General features: G+C 60.0%; 1 protein-coding gene across 1 annotated transcript; it reads right to left on the bottom strand.

Moving 5' to 3' along the window:
• Window positions 1–814: 814 nt before the first annotated feature.
• On the bottom strand, window positions 815–6,983 carry LOC127061208 (coenzyme Q-binding protein COQ10 homolog A, mitochondrial-like). The gene is made up of 5 exons (XM_050987806.1): window positions 6,845–6,983; window positions 3,986–4,126; window positions 2,509–2,701; window positions 1,557–1,658; window positions 815–1,458 (listed from the first exon to the last, which is right to left on the bottom strand). Exons 1-5 carry the CDS (start codon window positions 6,922–6,924, stop codon window positions 1,291–1,293), a joined length of 684 nt encoding a protein of 227 aa, XP_050843763.1. The 5' UTR covers window positions 6,925–6,983; the 3' UTR covers window positions 815–1,290.
• Between the last annotated feature and the right edge of the window lie 3,907 nt (window positions 6,984–10,890).

Genomic DNA, 10,890 nt, shown 5'->3' with positions numbered 1-10,890 from the left:
CCCCCCACCTTCTCCAGCCCCACCCTGGTGGGGTGGGGGGGCTCCCGTGCCCCCTCCCCACCCTGGCAGCTCTCACTGCGCACACTGGGAGCCCCCCCCGGGCTCCCCACACTGGGAGCTCCCCCCAGGCTCCCTCTCTGCTGGGCTGGGTGAGGGGGGGGGGGTCCTGGCAGGGTTCTGGGGGGGGGTCCAGCCCCCTCTGCCCCCCTGCAGCCCCCCGAGAGGGGTTCAGTCCAGCCCCGTGTCCGGGCCCCCCTGCAGGGACTCGATACACTCCTCCCCGGCCGCGCCCCCGTGTTTGTGTGACCCCCCCCCCCAGCCCCCCCATCCTGCCTGAAGCCCCCGGGAGCCAGAGCTGGGACCCCCCCCCACCATTGCCCCCCACCCTGGAACCCACCCCAGCTCCTCGCAGCTCTCGGGCACTTCTGTACAAACAACAACAAAAAAATGCAAAATAAATGTTTTTATTAACAAACCCTCCCCGGGCTCTCCACCCCCGGGCAGGGCTTGGTGACCCCACCCCACCCGGGGGTCCCAGCATGCAGCCCCCCCACCCCAAACCCCCCCTGCCATGGCTGAATGAGGACCAGGAGGCTGCTGACCCTTGGAAAATTCTCTTTATTGGCCCGGCCAGGCCCTTCCCTCCTCGGGCAGCACGGCCAGGGGGGGCTCAGGGACCCCTCACCCCCCCGGGGGGGCTTCGTGGCCAAGGGGGGGTGGGTGGGGGAGGAGCCGAGACCTTCCCATCCCCCCCCCCCATACAGGGGTGGGGTCGGGACCGTGGGGGTCCCGGCGGAGGGTGCTGGGGGTGGGGGGTGGCGGGGGGGGGGCAGCGGGAGCCGCCCCCTCCCCACCCTGTGCGTGTGGCTTGTGCAAAGTGTGCGACGGCTCGGGGGGGGCTCCTGCCCTTTTGTTCCTGGAGGAATTGGGGAGGAATTGGGGAGGGGTCCCAGTAACTCCCCCCCACCCCAAAAAACCCCTCCCCGTTCCTCCCGGAGCACGGCGGGGCCCCAGGAACCGGAGCTGCCCCCACCGGGGCCCTCCTGGCTGAGGAGTTGAAAAAAGAACCAAAAAAAGGGTTAAAAAAAAAAAAAAAAAAGAACTAAACCAAAACTTAAAACCCCAAATCAGCTGCAAAATCAGCTCCTGGGTTGGGGGGGGGCTCACGGCAGCCCCGGGGGGCGTTGAGGCAACAGCAGCGGAGGAAACGCACTTGTTGAATAAATATTTTTGGGGGGTCGGGCTCGGGGCGGGCCCGGCACAGTCCGGGGGTGCCCGGCCCGGCCGCCCTCACGTCTGGTGCACCTCGTGGAACATCAGCTCCCGCGGGATGCGCGTCTCGGGCCCGAAGTTTTTGGCCGCTCGGCGCTCGAAGGCGGCCACCATCTGCTTGACCACCTCGTCGAAGAACACGGTGGCCAGCTGGGAGTGCAGCAGGGAGCGGAACTCGAAGGAGATCTGGGCAGGAGGAGGAGGAGGAGGAGGAAGAGGAGGAGGAGGTGAGGCCGGGTGGGTGAGCCCCGCCTTCCCCCGGGGGTTCCGGGGCGGGGTCGTACCGAGAAATCCACGGTGCTGGTGCGGGGGTAGCCGGGGATGCCGGGGCTGAAGCGCCAGTTGGTCTCCAGGTGGTTGAAGAGGCGCCCGTCGGTGCAGACGGCCTGGGGAGGGAAAAGGGGAGCTCAGGGATCATCCTCGAGCATGGAAAACCCTCCTGGATCCCCCAGTGCCACATCCTGGACACCTCCAAACTTCCCTGGGCACTTCCAGTGCCTGGGAGCCCTTTCCGTGGGGAAATTCCAACCTGAACTCCCCTGGAACAAACTGAGGCTGTTTCCCTTCTCCTGTTCTTCCCTGGGAGCAGATCCTGACCCTGCTCTCCCATCAGGGAGTTGTGGGGTGGAAATTTCCCCTGAGCCTCCTTTTCTCCAGGCAGTTCCAAAGCCTGAGCACCTTTTATTCCTCCTCATGTCCTCCTGAACTTCTGGAGGAATTTGGGGTGTTCCTGACTCTCCTGGAGAAATTTGGGGCTGTTCCTGACTCTCCTGGAGAAATTTGGGGCTGTTCCTGACTCTCCTGGAGGAATTTGGGGCTGTTCCTGACTCTCTTCTCTGGAGGAATCTGGGGCTGTTCCTTCTCCTCCTGCTGTTCCCTGGAGCAGATCCTGACCCTGCTCTCCCATCAGGGAGTTGTGGGGTGGAAATCCCCCCCTGTTCCTCCTTTTCTCCAGGCAGTTCCAAAGCCTGAGCACCTTTTATTCCTCCTGGTGTCCATCCTGAGCCTCTCCTGCAGGAATCTGGGGCTGTTCCTGACTCTCCTGGAGGAATTTGGGGCTGTTCCTTCTCCTCCTGCTGTTCCCTGGAGCAGATCCTGACCCTGCTCTCCCACCAGGGAGTTGTGGGGTGAAAATTCCCCTCCTGTTCCTCCTTCCCTCCAGGCTGAGCCCCTTCCCGTCTCCCTCAGGGCTTCTCCAGAGCCTCCTCCTGCTGCCCCAGCCCCTCCCCAGCTCACCTTGACCAGGTGAGGCCGCACCAGGGTGACGATGGAGGTGTAGCGCTCCAGCACGGGTGGGAACCCCACCTCCAGCTGCGCCTTGACGTGGCCCTGGCGCCGCGACACCACCACGGACTTCTTGCACCAGGGCACGAAGTTCTTGTAATCCTCCACGTTGGCCACCACGTCGTACATCTCCTGCATGGAGTACCTGGGACAGGGAGGGGCTGGTTGGGACTGGGGCTGGATTGGGCTGGGATTGGGCTGGGGCCATGATTGGGGATGGGGCTGGGATTGGGGTCAGAGTTGGGGTTGGGATTGGGGCTGGGATTGGGACTAGGCTGGGATTGGGGTTAGAGTTGGGGCTGGGGTTGGGGCTGGGATTGAGGTCAGAGTTGGGGTTGGGGCTGGATTGGGGTCAGAGTTGGGTTTGGAATTGGGGCTGGGGTTGGGACTGGGCTGGGATTGGATCATGGCTGGGGCTGGGGCCTGAGTTCAGGCTGGGGTCGGGGTTGTGGCCGGGGTTGGGATTGGAGCTGAGGTTGGAGCCGGGATTGGGGTCAGGGCTGAGGCCACAGTTGGGGTTGGGGTCAGGACTGGGTTTGGGATTGGGGTTGGGTCAGGGCTGGGGCTGGGGTCTGAGTTTGGGCTGGGATTGGGGTCAGGATTGTGGGGTTGAGACTGGGGTTGGGATTGGGGTCAGGGCCGAGGCCACAGTTGGGGTTGGGATCAGGGCTGGAGTTGGGATTGGGGTTGGGATCAGGGCTGGAGTTGGGATTGGGGTTGGGATCAGGGCTGGAGTTGAGACTGGGGTTGGGATCAGGGCTGGAGTTGGGATTGGGGTTGGCGCTGAGGCTGGGATTGGGATCAGGGGTGGGGCTGGGGTCAAGGCTCAGGGTTGGGGTCAGGACTGGGGCTCGTGTTGGGGTCAGGGTTGGGTTTGGAGCTGGGCTCAGGCTCAGGCTCAGGGTTGGGTTTGGGGCTGGGCTCAGGCTCAGGGCTGGGTTTGGAGCTGGGCTCAGGCTCAGGGCTGGGCTCAGGCTCAGGGCTGGGTTTGGAGCTGGGCTCAGGCTCAGGGCTGGGCTCAGGCTCAGGGCTGGGCTCAGGCTCAGGCTCAGGCTCAGGGCCGGGCTCAGGCTCAGGGCTGGGCTCAGGCTCAGGGCTGGGCTCAGGCTCAGGCTCAGGGCTGGGCTCAGGCTCAGGGCTGGGCTCAGGCTCAGGGCTGGGTTTGGGGCTGGGCTCAGGCTCTGGGCTGGGCTCAGGCTCAGGGCTGGGTTTGGAGCTGGGCTCAGGCTCAGGGCTGGGCTCAGGCTCAGGGCTGGGTTTGGGGCTGGGCTCGGGCTCAGGGCTGGGTTTGGAGCTGGGCTCAGGCTCAGGGCCGGGCTCAGGCTCAGGGTTGGGTTTGGGGCTGGGCTCGGGCTCAGGGCTGGGCTCAGTCTCAGTCTCAGTCTCAGTCTCAGTCTCAGTCTCAGGCCGTGCTGCCCGTGGCACCCACCCGATGATCCGTCTCTCCGAGTACTCCTTGCGTTTGTTGCTGAGGCTGAGGAAGCCCCGGCTGGGCGGCGCTCGGGGCTCCCAGGCCAGGGGGCCCGGCCGGCCCGGCCGCCAGAGACGGAGCCCGCAGGGGGCCGTGTGCCTGCGGGGACATGGGGACACCGGCTGGCACCAGTGGCACGGGCAGCACCGGCTGGCACCGGCCACACCAGGTGACACCGGCTGGCACCCGCAGCACCGGCTGGCACCAGCCACACCAGGTGACACCGGCTGGCAGCCGCAGCACCGGCTGGCACCGGCCACACCAGGTGACACTGGCACCAGTGGCACCAGTGGCACCAGCAGCACCGGGTGTCACTGGCAGCACTACCGGTCACCAGCTGTCACTGGTTGGCACCAGCTGTCACCGGCACCACTGGCACCGGCTGTCACCAGTGGTCACTGGATGTCACTGGCAGCACTGGTGGTCACCGGGTGTCACTGGGGGTCACTGGCTGGTACTGGCAGCATCAGCATTCACCGGGTGTCACTGGCAGCACTGGCGGTCACCAGCTGTCACTGGTGGCACTGGCTGTCATCAGTGGTCACCAATGGTCACTGGCTGTCACCAGCTGTCACTGGGTGTCACTCAGTGGGTGTCACCAGTGGCACCGGGTGTCACCGGCAGCCCCGGGAGCACCTCGGGGCTTTGGGGCCCTTCCTGGTGGACAAGAGCCCTTCCCGAGCTCCCCAAATCCCTCCAGAGCTTCCCAGGTCCCTTCCAGTGCCTCACAGGCCCCTCCAGAGCTTCCCAAATCCCTCCAGGGCTTCCCAAATCCTTTCTAGGGCTTCCCAAATCCTTTCTTTGGTTTCCAAAATCCCTCCAGGGCTTCCCAAATCCTTTCTAGGGTTTCCCAAATCCTTTCTAGGGCTTCCCAAATCCTTTCTTTGGTTCCAAAATCCTCTAGGGCTTCCCAAATCCTTTCTAGGGTTTCCCAAATCCTTTCTAGGGCTTCCCAAATCCTTTCTAGGGCTTCCCAAATCCTTTCTTTGGTTTCCAAAATCCCTCCAGGGCTTCCCAAATCCTTTCTAGGGTTTCCCAAATGCCTCCCAGGCTTCCCAGGTTCCTTCCAGAGCTTCCCAAATCCTTCCAGAGCTTCCCAGGTCCCCTCCAGACCATCCCAAGCCCATTCCCACCTGGCCTGGGTCCCTTCTCAATCAGCTCAGATCCTTCCAGTCCTCCCCTGGTCCTTTCTGGGCTGGCCCAGGTCCCTTCCTGAACTTCCAGGTCCCTTCCAGACCTTTCCAAACCCCTTCAGACCATCCCAGGTCCCTTCCTGACCAGCTCAGGCCCTTTCCAAACTTGCCCAGGTCCCTTCCAGACCATCCCAAACCCCCTCACACAACCCCAAGCTCCTTCCAGACCATCCCGAGCCCCTTCTTGAGCAGTTCAGGCTCTTTCCAGATGTGCCCAGGTCCCTTCCTGAACTTTCAGATCGCTTCCAGACCATCCCAAACCCCTTCCAGACAGCCTTGGGTCCCTTTCTGACCATCCCAAACCCCCTCAGACCATCCCAAACCCCTTCCAGCCAGCCTTGGGTCCCTTCCAGATCTCTCCAAACCCCCTCAGACCATCCCAGGTCCCTTCCAGAGAGCTCCAGGTCTCTTTCCGACCATCCCAAACCCCTTCCCACCATCCCAGGTCCCTTCCTGACCACCCCAGGCCCCTTCCTGAGCAGCTCAGGCTCTCTCCAGATGTGCCCAGGTCCCTTCCTAAACTTTCAAATCCCTTCCAGACCTTCCCAAACCCCTTCAGACCATCCCAAACCCCTTCCAGATCACCCCAGGTCCCTTCCAGACCATCCCAAACCCCCTCACACAACCCCAAGCTCCTTCCAGACCATCCCAGGCCCCTTCCTGAGCAGCTCAGGCTCTCTCCAGATTTGCCCAGGTCCCTTCCTGAACTTCCAGGTCCCTTCCAAACCATCCCAGGTCCCTTCCAGACAGCCTTGGGTCCCTTCCAGACCATCCCAAACCCCTTCCCACCATCCCAGGTCCCTTCCTGACCACCCCAAGCTCCTTCCTGAGCAGCTCAGGCTCTCTCCAGATGTGCCCAGGTCCCTTCCCGAACTTCCAAATCCCTTCCAGACCTTCCCAAACCCCCTCAGACCATCCCAGGTCCCTTCCCGGCCCCTCCGGGTCCCTCCCGGTGCTGCTGCCGGTGCCCGCGGCCGGTCCCGGGGCCGATGGCAGCGCTGCGGCTGGCAGGGGAGGAGGAGGAGGAGGAAGGCCGGGAAACCCGACCTGGGGACACCTAATCCCGGCGGGGACAAGTGCCCGGTGCCACCCCCGGTGTCGCTCCCGGGGGAGATCCCGCCCTTCCCAGCGGAATTTGGGAATCGTTCCCACCGGAGCCACCGGGGGGGTCGGTCCCGCTCGTGTCCCCGCTGTCCCCGAGCAGAGGTCACCGCCGTGGGGACACATCCCGGTGACACCGGGACTGTCGCCTCGCCCGGTGACACCGGCGCACGACCCACCGGGGCTCGGTTCCCCCGGTACCGGTGGCACCGGCTGGCTCCCGGTGTCCCCACGCGGGGTTCGCGCCAAGGTCAGCCCCTCCCAGCCCGTGCTCCCCGCCCAGCGGCCGGTGGAACCGGGACTGGGCCCCGCCGGGACCCCCGGGCCGGCCCCACCGGGACCCCCCGGTTCCGCCAAGGTGCCCCCGGACCATCCCACCCTGCAGGGATCGGGAGCGCGGGCAGGCCCGAAGGAGCCCCCGCAGCACGATCGCCGCCCCGGGCCCGCTCCGGTGCCCCCGGGGCCGGTGTGACCTCCGGGCCCCGCCCGCCCCGGGGCCGCGGCCGCCGCCGCCGCCGCTCACCTGCCGGGCGGGGCCGCCGCGGCCCGCAGCCGCTGCCGCGCCCCGAGCTGGAGGGCGCCGCGGAGCCGCCGGGCCGCCATGACCGGGCCGGGACCGGGGCCGGGCCGGAACCGGGACCGGGCCGGGACGCGGCGCCGCCGCCGCCCTGACCTCTCACCCCGTGACGTCACCGCGTCGCCATAGCGCCGGGTACGTCACGGGGCGGGGCGGGGCGACACCTCCCGAGCGAGGGATGATGGGAGTTGTAGTCGGAGGGTGCGCAGGGCACGATGGGAAATGGAGTGCGGGACGGGGCTGCGGCTGCACCGGGAGCGGGATCCAACCGGGACCGACCGGGAGCAACGGGGAGCGCCCCTCCCGGGGCTGCCGGGGGTGGGCTTTGCCCCAGGGGGTCCGGAGAGGGACGGGGACCCCCCCGAAGTTCTGGGACCCCTCATGATTTTGGGACCCCTCACAATTCTGCGACCCCTCAAAGCTCTGGGACCCCTCACGATTCTGGGACCCCTCAAAGTTCTGGGGGGGTCTGGGACCCCTCAAGGTTCAGGGACCCCTCACGATTCTGGGACCCCTCAAAGTTCTGGGACCCCTCATGATTTTGGGACCCCTCAAAGTTCTGGGACCCTTGGGGGGTTCAGGACCCTTCAGGATTCTGGGATCCCTAAATATTCTGGGACCCCCCAAGATTCTGGGACCCCCCCAAGATTTCGGGACCCCTCAAGGTTCTGGGACCCTTGGGGGGCTTCAGGACCCCCCAAGATTCTGGGACCCCCCCAAGATTCTGGGACCCCCTCAAGGTTTTGGGACCCCCTCAAGATTTTGGGACCCCTCAAAGTTCTGGGACCCTCAGGGCTGTCCAGACCCCTCCGTCCTCTCCTCCCCCCTCATTCTGGGGCAGAACCCCCAAAATTCCCCCAAACCAACCCAGAGCTCCAAATCCCCTCCAGTTTTGTGCAAACCGTGAGGAATTGGGCTGAGAAAAGGCAAAAAAAGGAGCAGGAGGAAGGAGCAGGCTCGGGAGGAGCAGCAGGACCCCCCAAAAATCCCCCAAAATCACCACAACCAAAACTTTCCATGCGAAGTTTTCCTTTATTTATTTATTTTCAAGTTGACAGAGAACAATATCGATAACGACTGGGTCGAGTAAGGCTATTTTCCTTTTTTTTTTAATTTTTTTTTTTTTTTTTGTTGTTCTTTTTTTAACCCCTCCCTCCCCATCTTTTTGTCCCCCTGAAGGAGAAGAGGAGGACGAGGCCCGGGACGAGACACGGACCAGCACAAGGAGGAGTTGGCTGTACCTGACAGGTGATGATGAGGTGTTTTTTTTTTTTTTTTTTTGTATATTTATTTATATATTTTTTTTAATGTTTTTATCTTTTTTTTTTTGTCCTGTCGGCATCAAAGGAACATTTATGTGCATAAAATACAGAGGTGCAGCATTGACACGGAGGATATTAAAGACACAGAGTTGCTACAGATGCCTTAGAGACGTTTTCCCCCCATCCCCTCCAGCCTCACCCCACAATTCCAAGGATTTTTGGGCAGCCCCGGAGCTCCCCTCGATGTTTTGGGTGAACCTCGGCTTTTTTTATTATCATTTTAAACAAGTTTTGTGAATTTTTTGTTGGTTTTTTTAATACATCTCCTTTCACTGCCGAGCCCAGAAAAATTCCAGCCAGGAGAAGAGGATGAAGAGCTCCTTGTGTCCTTGGAGAAAAAGAAAGAAAGGAAGAAAAAAGGGAGGGAAAAAAGGGAAAGAAAAGGACAAAAAATCCAGAAAAAAGCTGAACTGAGGAAGCCCCGTGGGTGCCGTGGGAAGGGGTTGGGGTTTTATCCTTTGGTTTCTCACTGAAGGCAAAGATCCCAGCCCGACATTCCCACCCCACAGAACATCGGGATAAAATCAAGGGAGAATCAGAATTAGAATCAGAATCAGAATTAGAATTAGAATTAAAGAAAAGAAAAGGACAGGTTCTTCCTGGGGTCTCTGCTTTTGTAGGTTTGGGGTTTTCCTTGCTCCTCCCCGTGCTGGGGATTGGGATCTGCACGGAGCTCCCCAAAATCCAAAGGGATTCCGCGGTTTTTGGAGATTTTTGTGGGGTTGGTTTGTTTTTTCTGCTTGGCTTTTTTAGTGCTTGGTTTCTGTTTTGAATTAATTTTTGATTTTTTTATTGATTGATCTGCCGGATTCCAGCCCCGGGGGGGGGGGGAGGGGAGGGGGGGCTGGGGCTGCTCCTGTGGGATTGGGGAGGGGAACAGGGAGAGAGGGGAAGGGAGGGGAGAGGGACAGGGACAGGGACAGCAGAGGGACAGGGACAGGGACAGCGAGAGGGACGGGGAACCCCCCGAGTTCTGGGGACCCCTCATATTTTGGGACCCTCACAATTCTGCGGACCCATCAAAAGCTCTGGGACCCTCCACGATTCTGGGACCCCTCAAAAGTTCTGGGGGGGTTGGGACCCCTCAAGGTTCAGGGACCCCTCCGATTATGGGACCCCCTCAAAAAGAGTTAGGGGACCCCTCATGAGTTGGGACCCATCACAAGTTCTGGGAACCTTGGGGGGTTCAGGACCTTCAGGATTCTGGGGTCCCTAAATATTCTGGGACCACCCCAAGTTCTGGGGACCCCCCCAAGATTCGGGACCCCTCAAGGTTCTGGGACCCGTTGGGGGCTTCAGCGACCCCCCAAAGAATTCGGGGACCCCCCAAAGATTCTGGGACCCCTCAAGGTTCTGGGAACCCCCTCAGATTTTGGGACCCTCAAAAGTCTGGGGACCCTCAGGGCTGTCCAGACCCCTCCGTCCTCCCTCCCCACTATTCTGGGGCAGAACCCCCAAAATTCCCCCAAACCAACCCAGAGCTCCAAATCCCCTCAAGTTTTGTGCAACCAGTGAGGAATTGGGCTGAGAGAAAAGGCAAAAAAGGAGCAGGAGGAAGGAGCAGGCTCGGGAGGAGCAGCAGGACCCCCACCCCCAAAAATCCCCCAAAATCACCACAACCAAAACTTTCCCATGCGAAGTTTTCCTTTATTTATTTATTTTCAAGTTGACAGAGAAACAATATCGAGAAACGACTGGTCGAGTAAGGCTATTTTCCTTTTTTTTTAATTTTTTTTTTTTTTTGTTGTTCTTTTTTTAACCCCTCCCTCCCCATCTTTTTGTCCCCCTGAAGGAGAAGAGGAGGACGAGGCCCGGGACGAGACACGGACCAGCACAAGGAGGAGTTGGCTGTACCTGACAGGTGATGATGAGGTGGTTTTTTTTTTTTTTTTGTATATTTATTTATATATTTTTTTAAATGTTTTTATCTTTTTTTTTTTTTTTCCTGTCGGCATCAAAGGAACATTTATGTGCATAAAATACAGAGGTGCAGCATTGACACGGAGGATATTAAAGACACAGAGTTGCTACAGATGCCTTAGAGACGTTTTCCCCCCATCCCCTCCAGCCTCACCCCACAATTCCAAGGATTTTTGGGCAGCCCCGGAGCTCCCCTCGATGTTTTGGGTGAACCTCGGCTTTTTTTATTATCATTTTAAACAAGTTTTGTGAATTTTTTGTTGGTTTTTTTAATACATCTCCTTTCACTGCCGAGCCCAGAAAAATTCCAGCCAGGAGAAGAGGATGAAGAGCTCCTTGTGTCCTTGGAGAAAAAGAAAGAAAGGAAGAAAAAAGGGAGGGAAAAAAGGGAAAGAAAAGGACAAAAAATCCAGAAAAAAGCTGAACTGAGGAAGCCCCGTGGGTGCCGTGGGAAGGGGTTGGGGTTTTATCCTTTGGTTTCTCACTGAAGGCAAAGATCCCAGCCCGACATTCCCACCCCACAGAACATCGGGATAAAATCAAGGGAGAATCAGAATCAGAATTAGAATCAGAATTAGAATTAGAATTAAAGAAAAGAAAAGGACAGGTTCTTCCTGGGGTCTCTGCTTTTGTAGGTTTGGGGTTTTCCTTGCTCCTCCCCGTGCTGGGGATTGGGATCTGCACGGAGCTCCCCAAAATCCAAAGGGATTCCGCGGTTTTTGGAGATTTTTGTGGGGTTGGTTTGTTTTT

The sequence above is a fragment of the Serinus canaria genome, unplaced genomic scaffold (genome assembly GCF_022539315.1).
Source record: "Serinus canaria isolate serCan28SL12 unplaced genomic scaffold, serCan2020 HiC_scaffold_258, whole genome shotgun sequence".
Lineage (NCBI taxonomy): Eukaryota > Metazoa > Chordata > Aves > Passeriformes > Fringillidae > Serinus > Serinus canaria.
The sequence above is the reverse complement of the archived record's forward strand: the minus strand, read 5'-3'. Positions and strand labels throughout refer to the sequence as shown.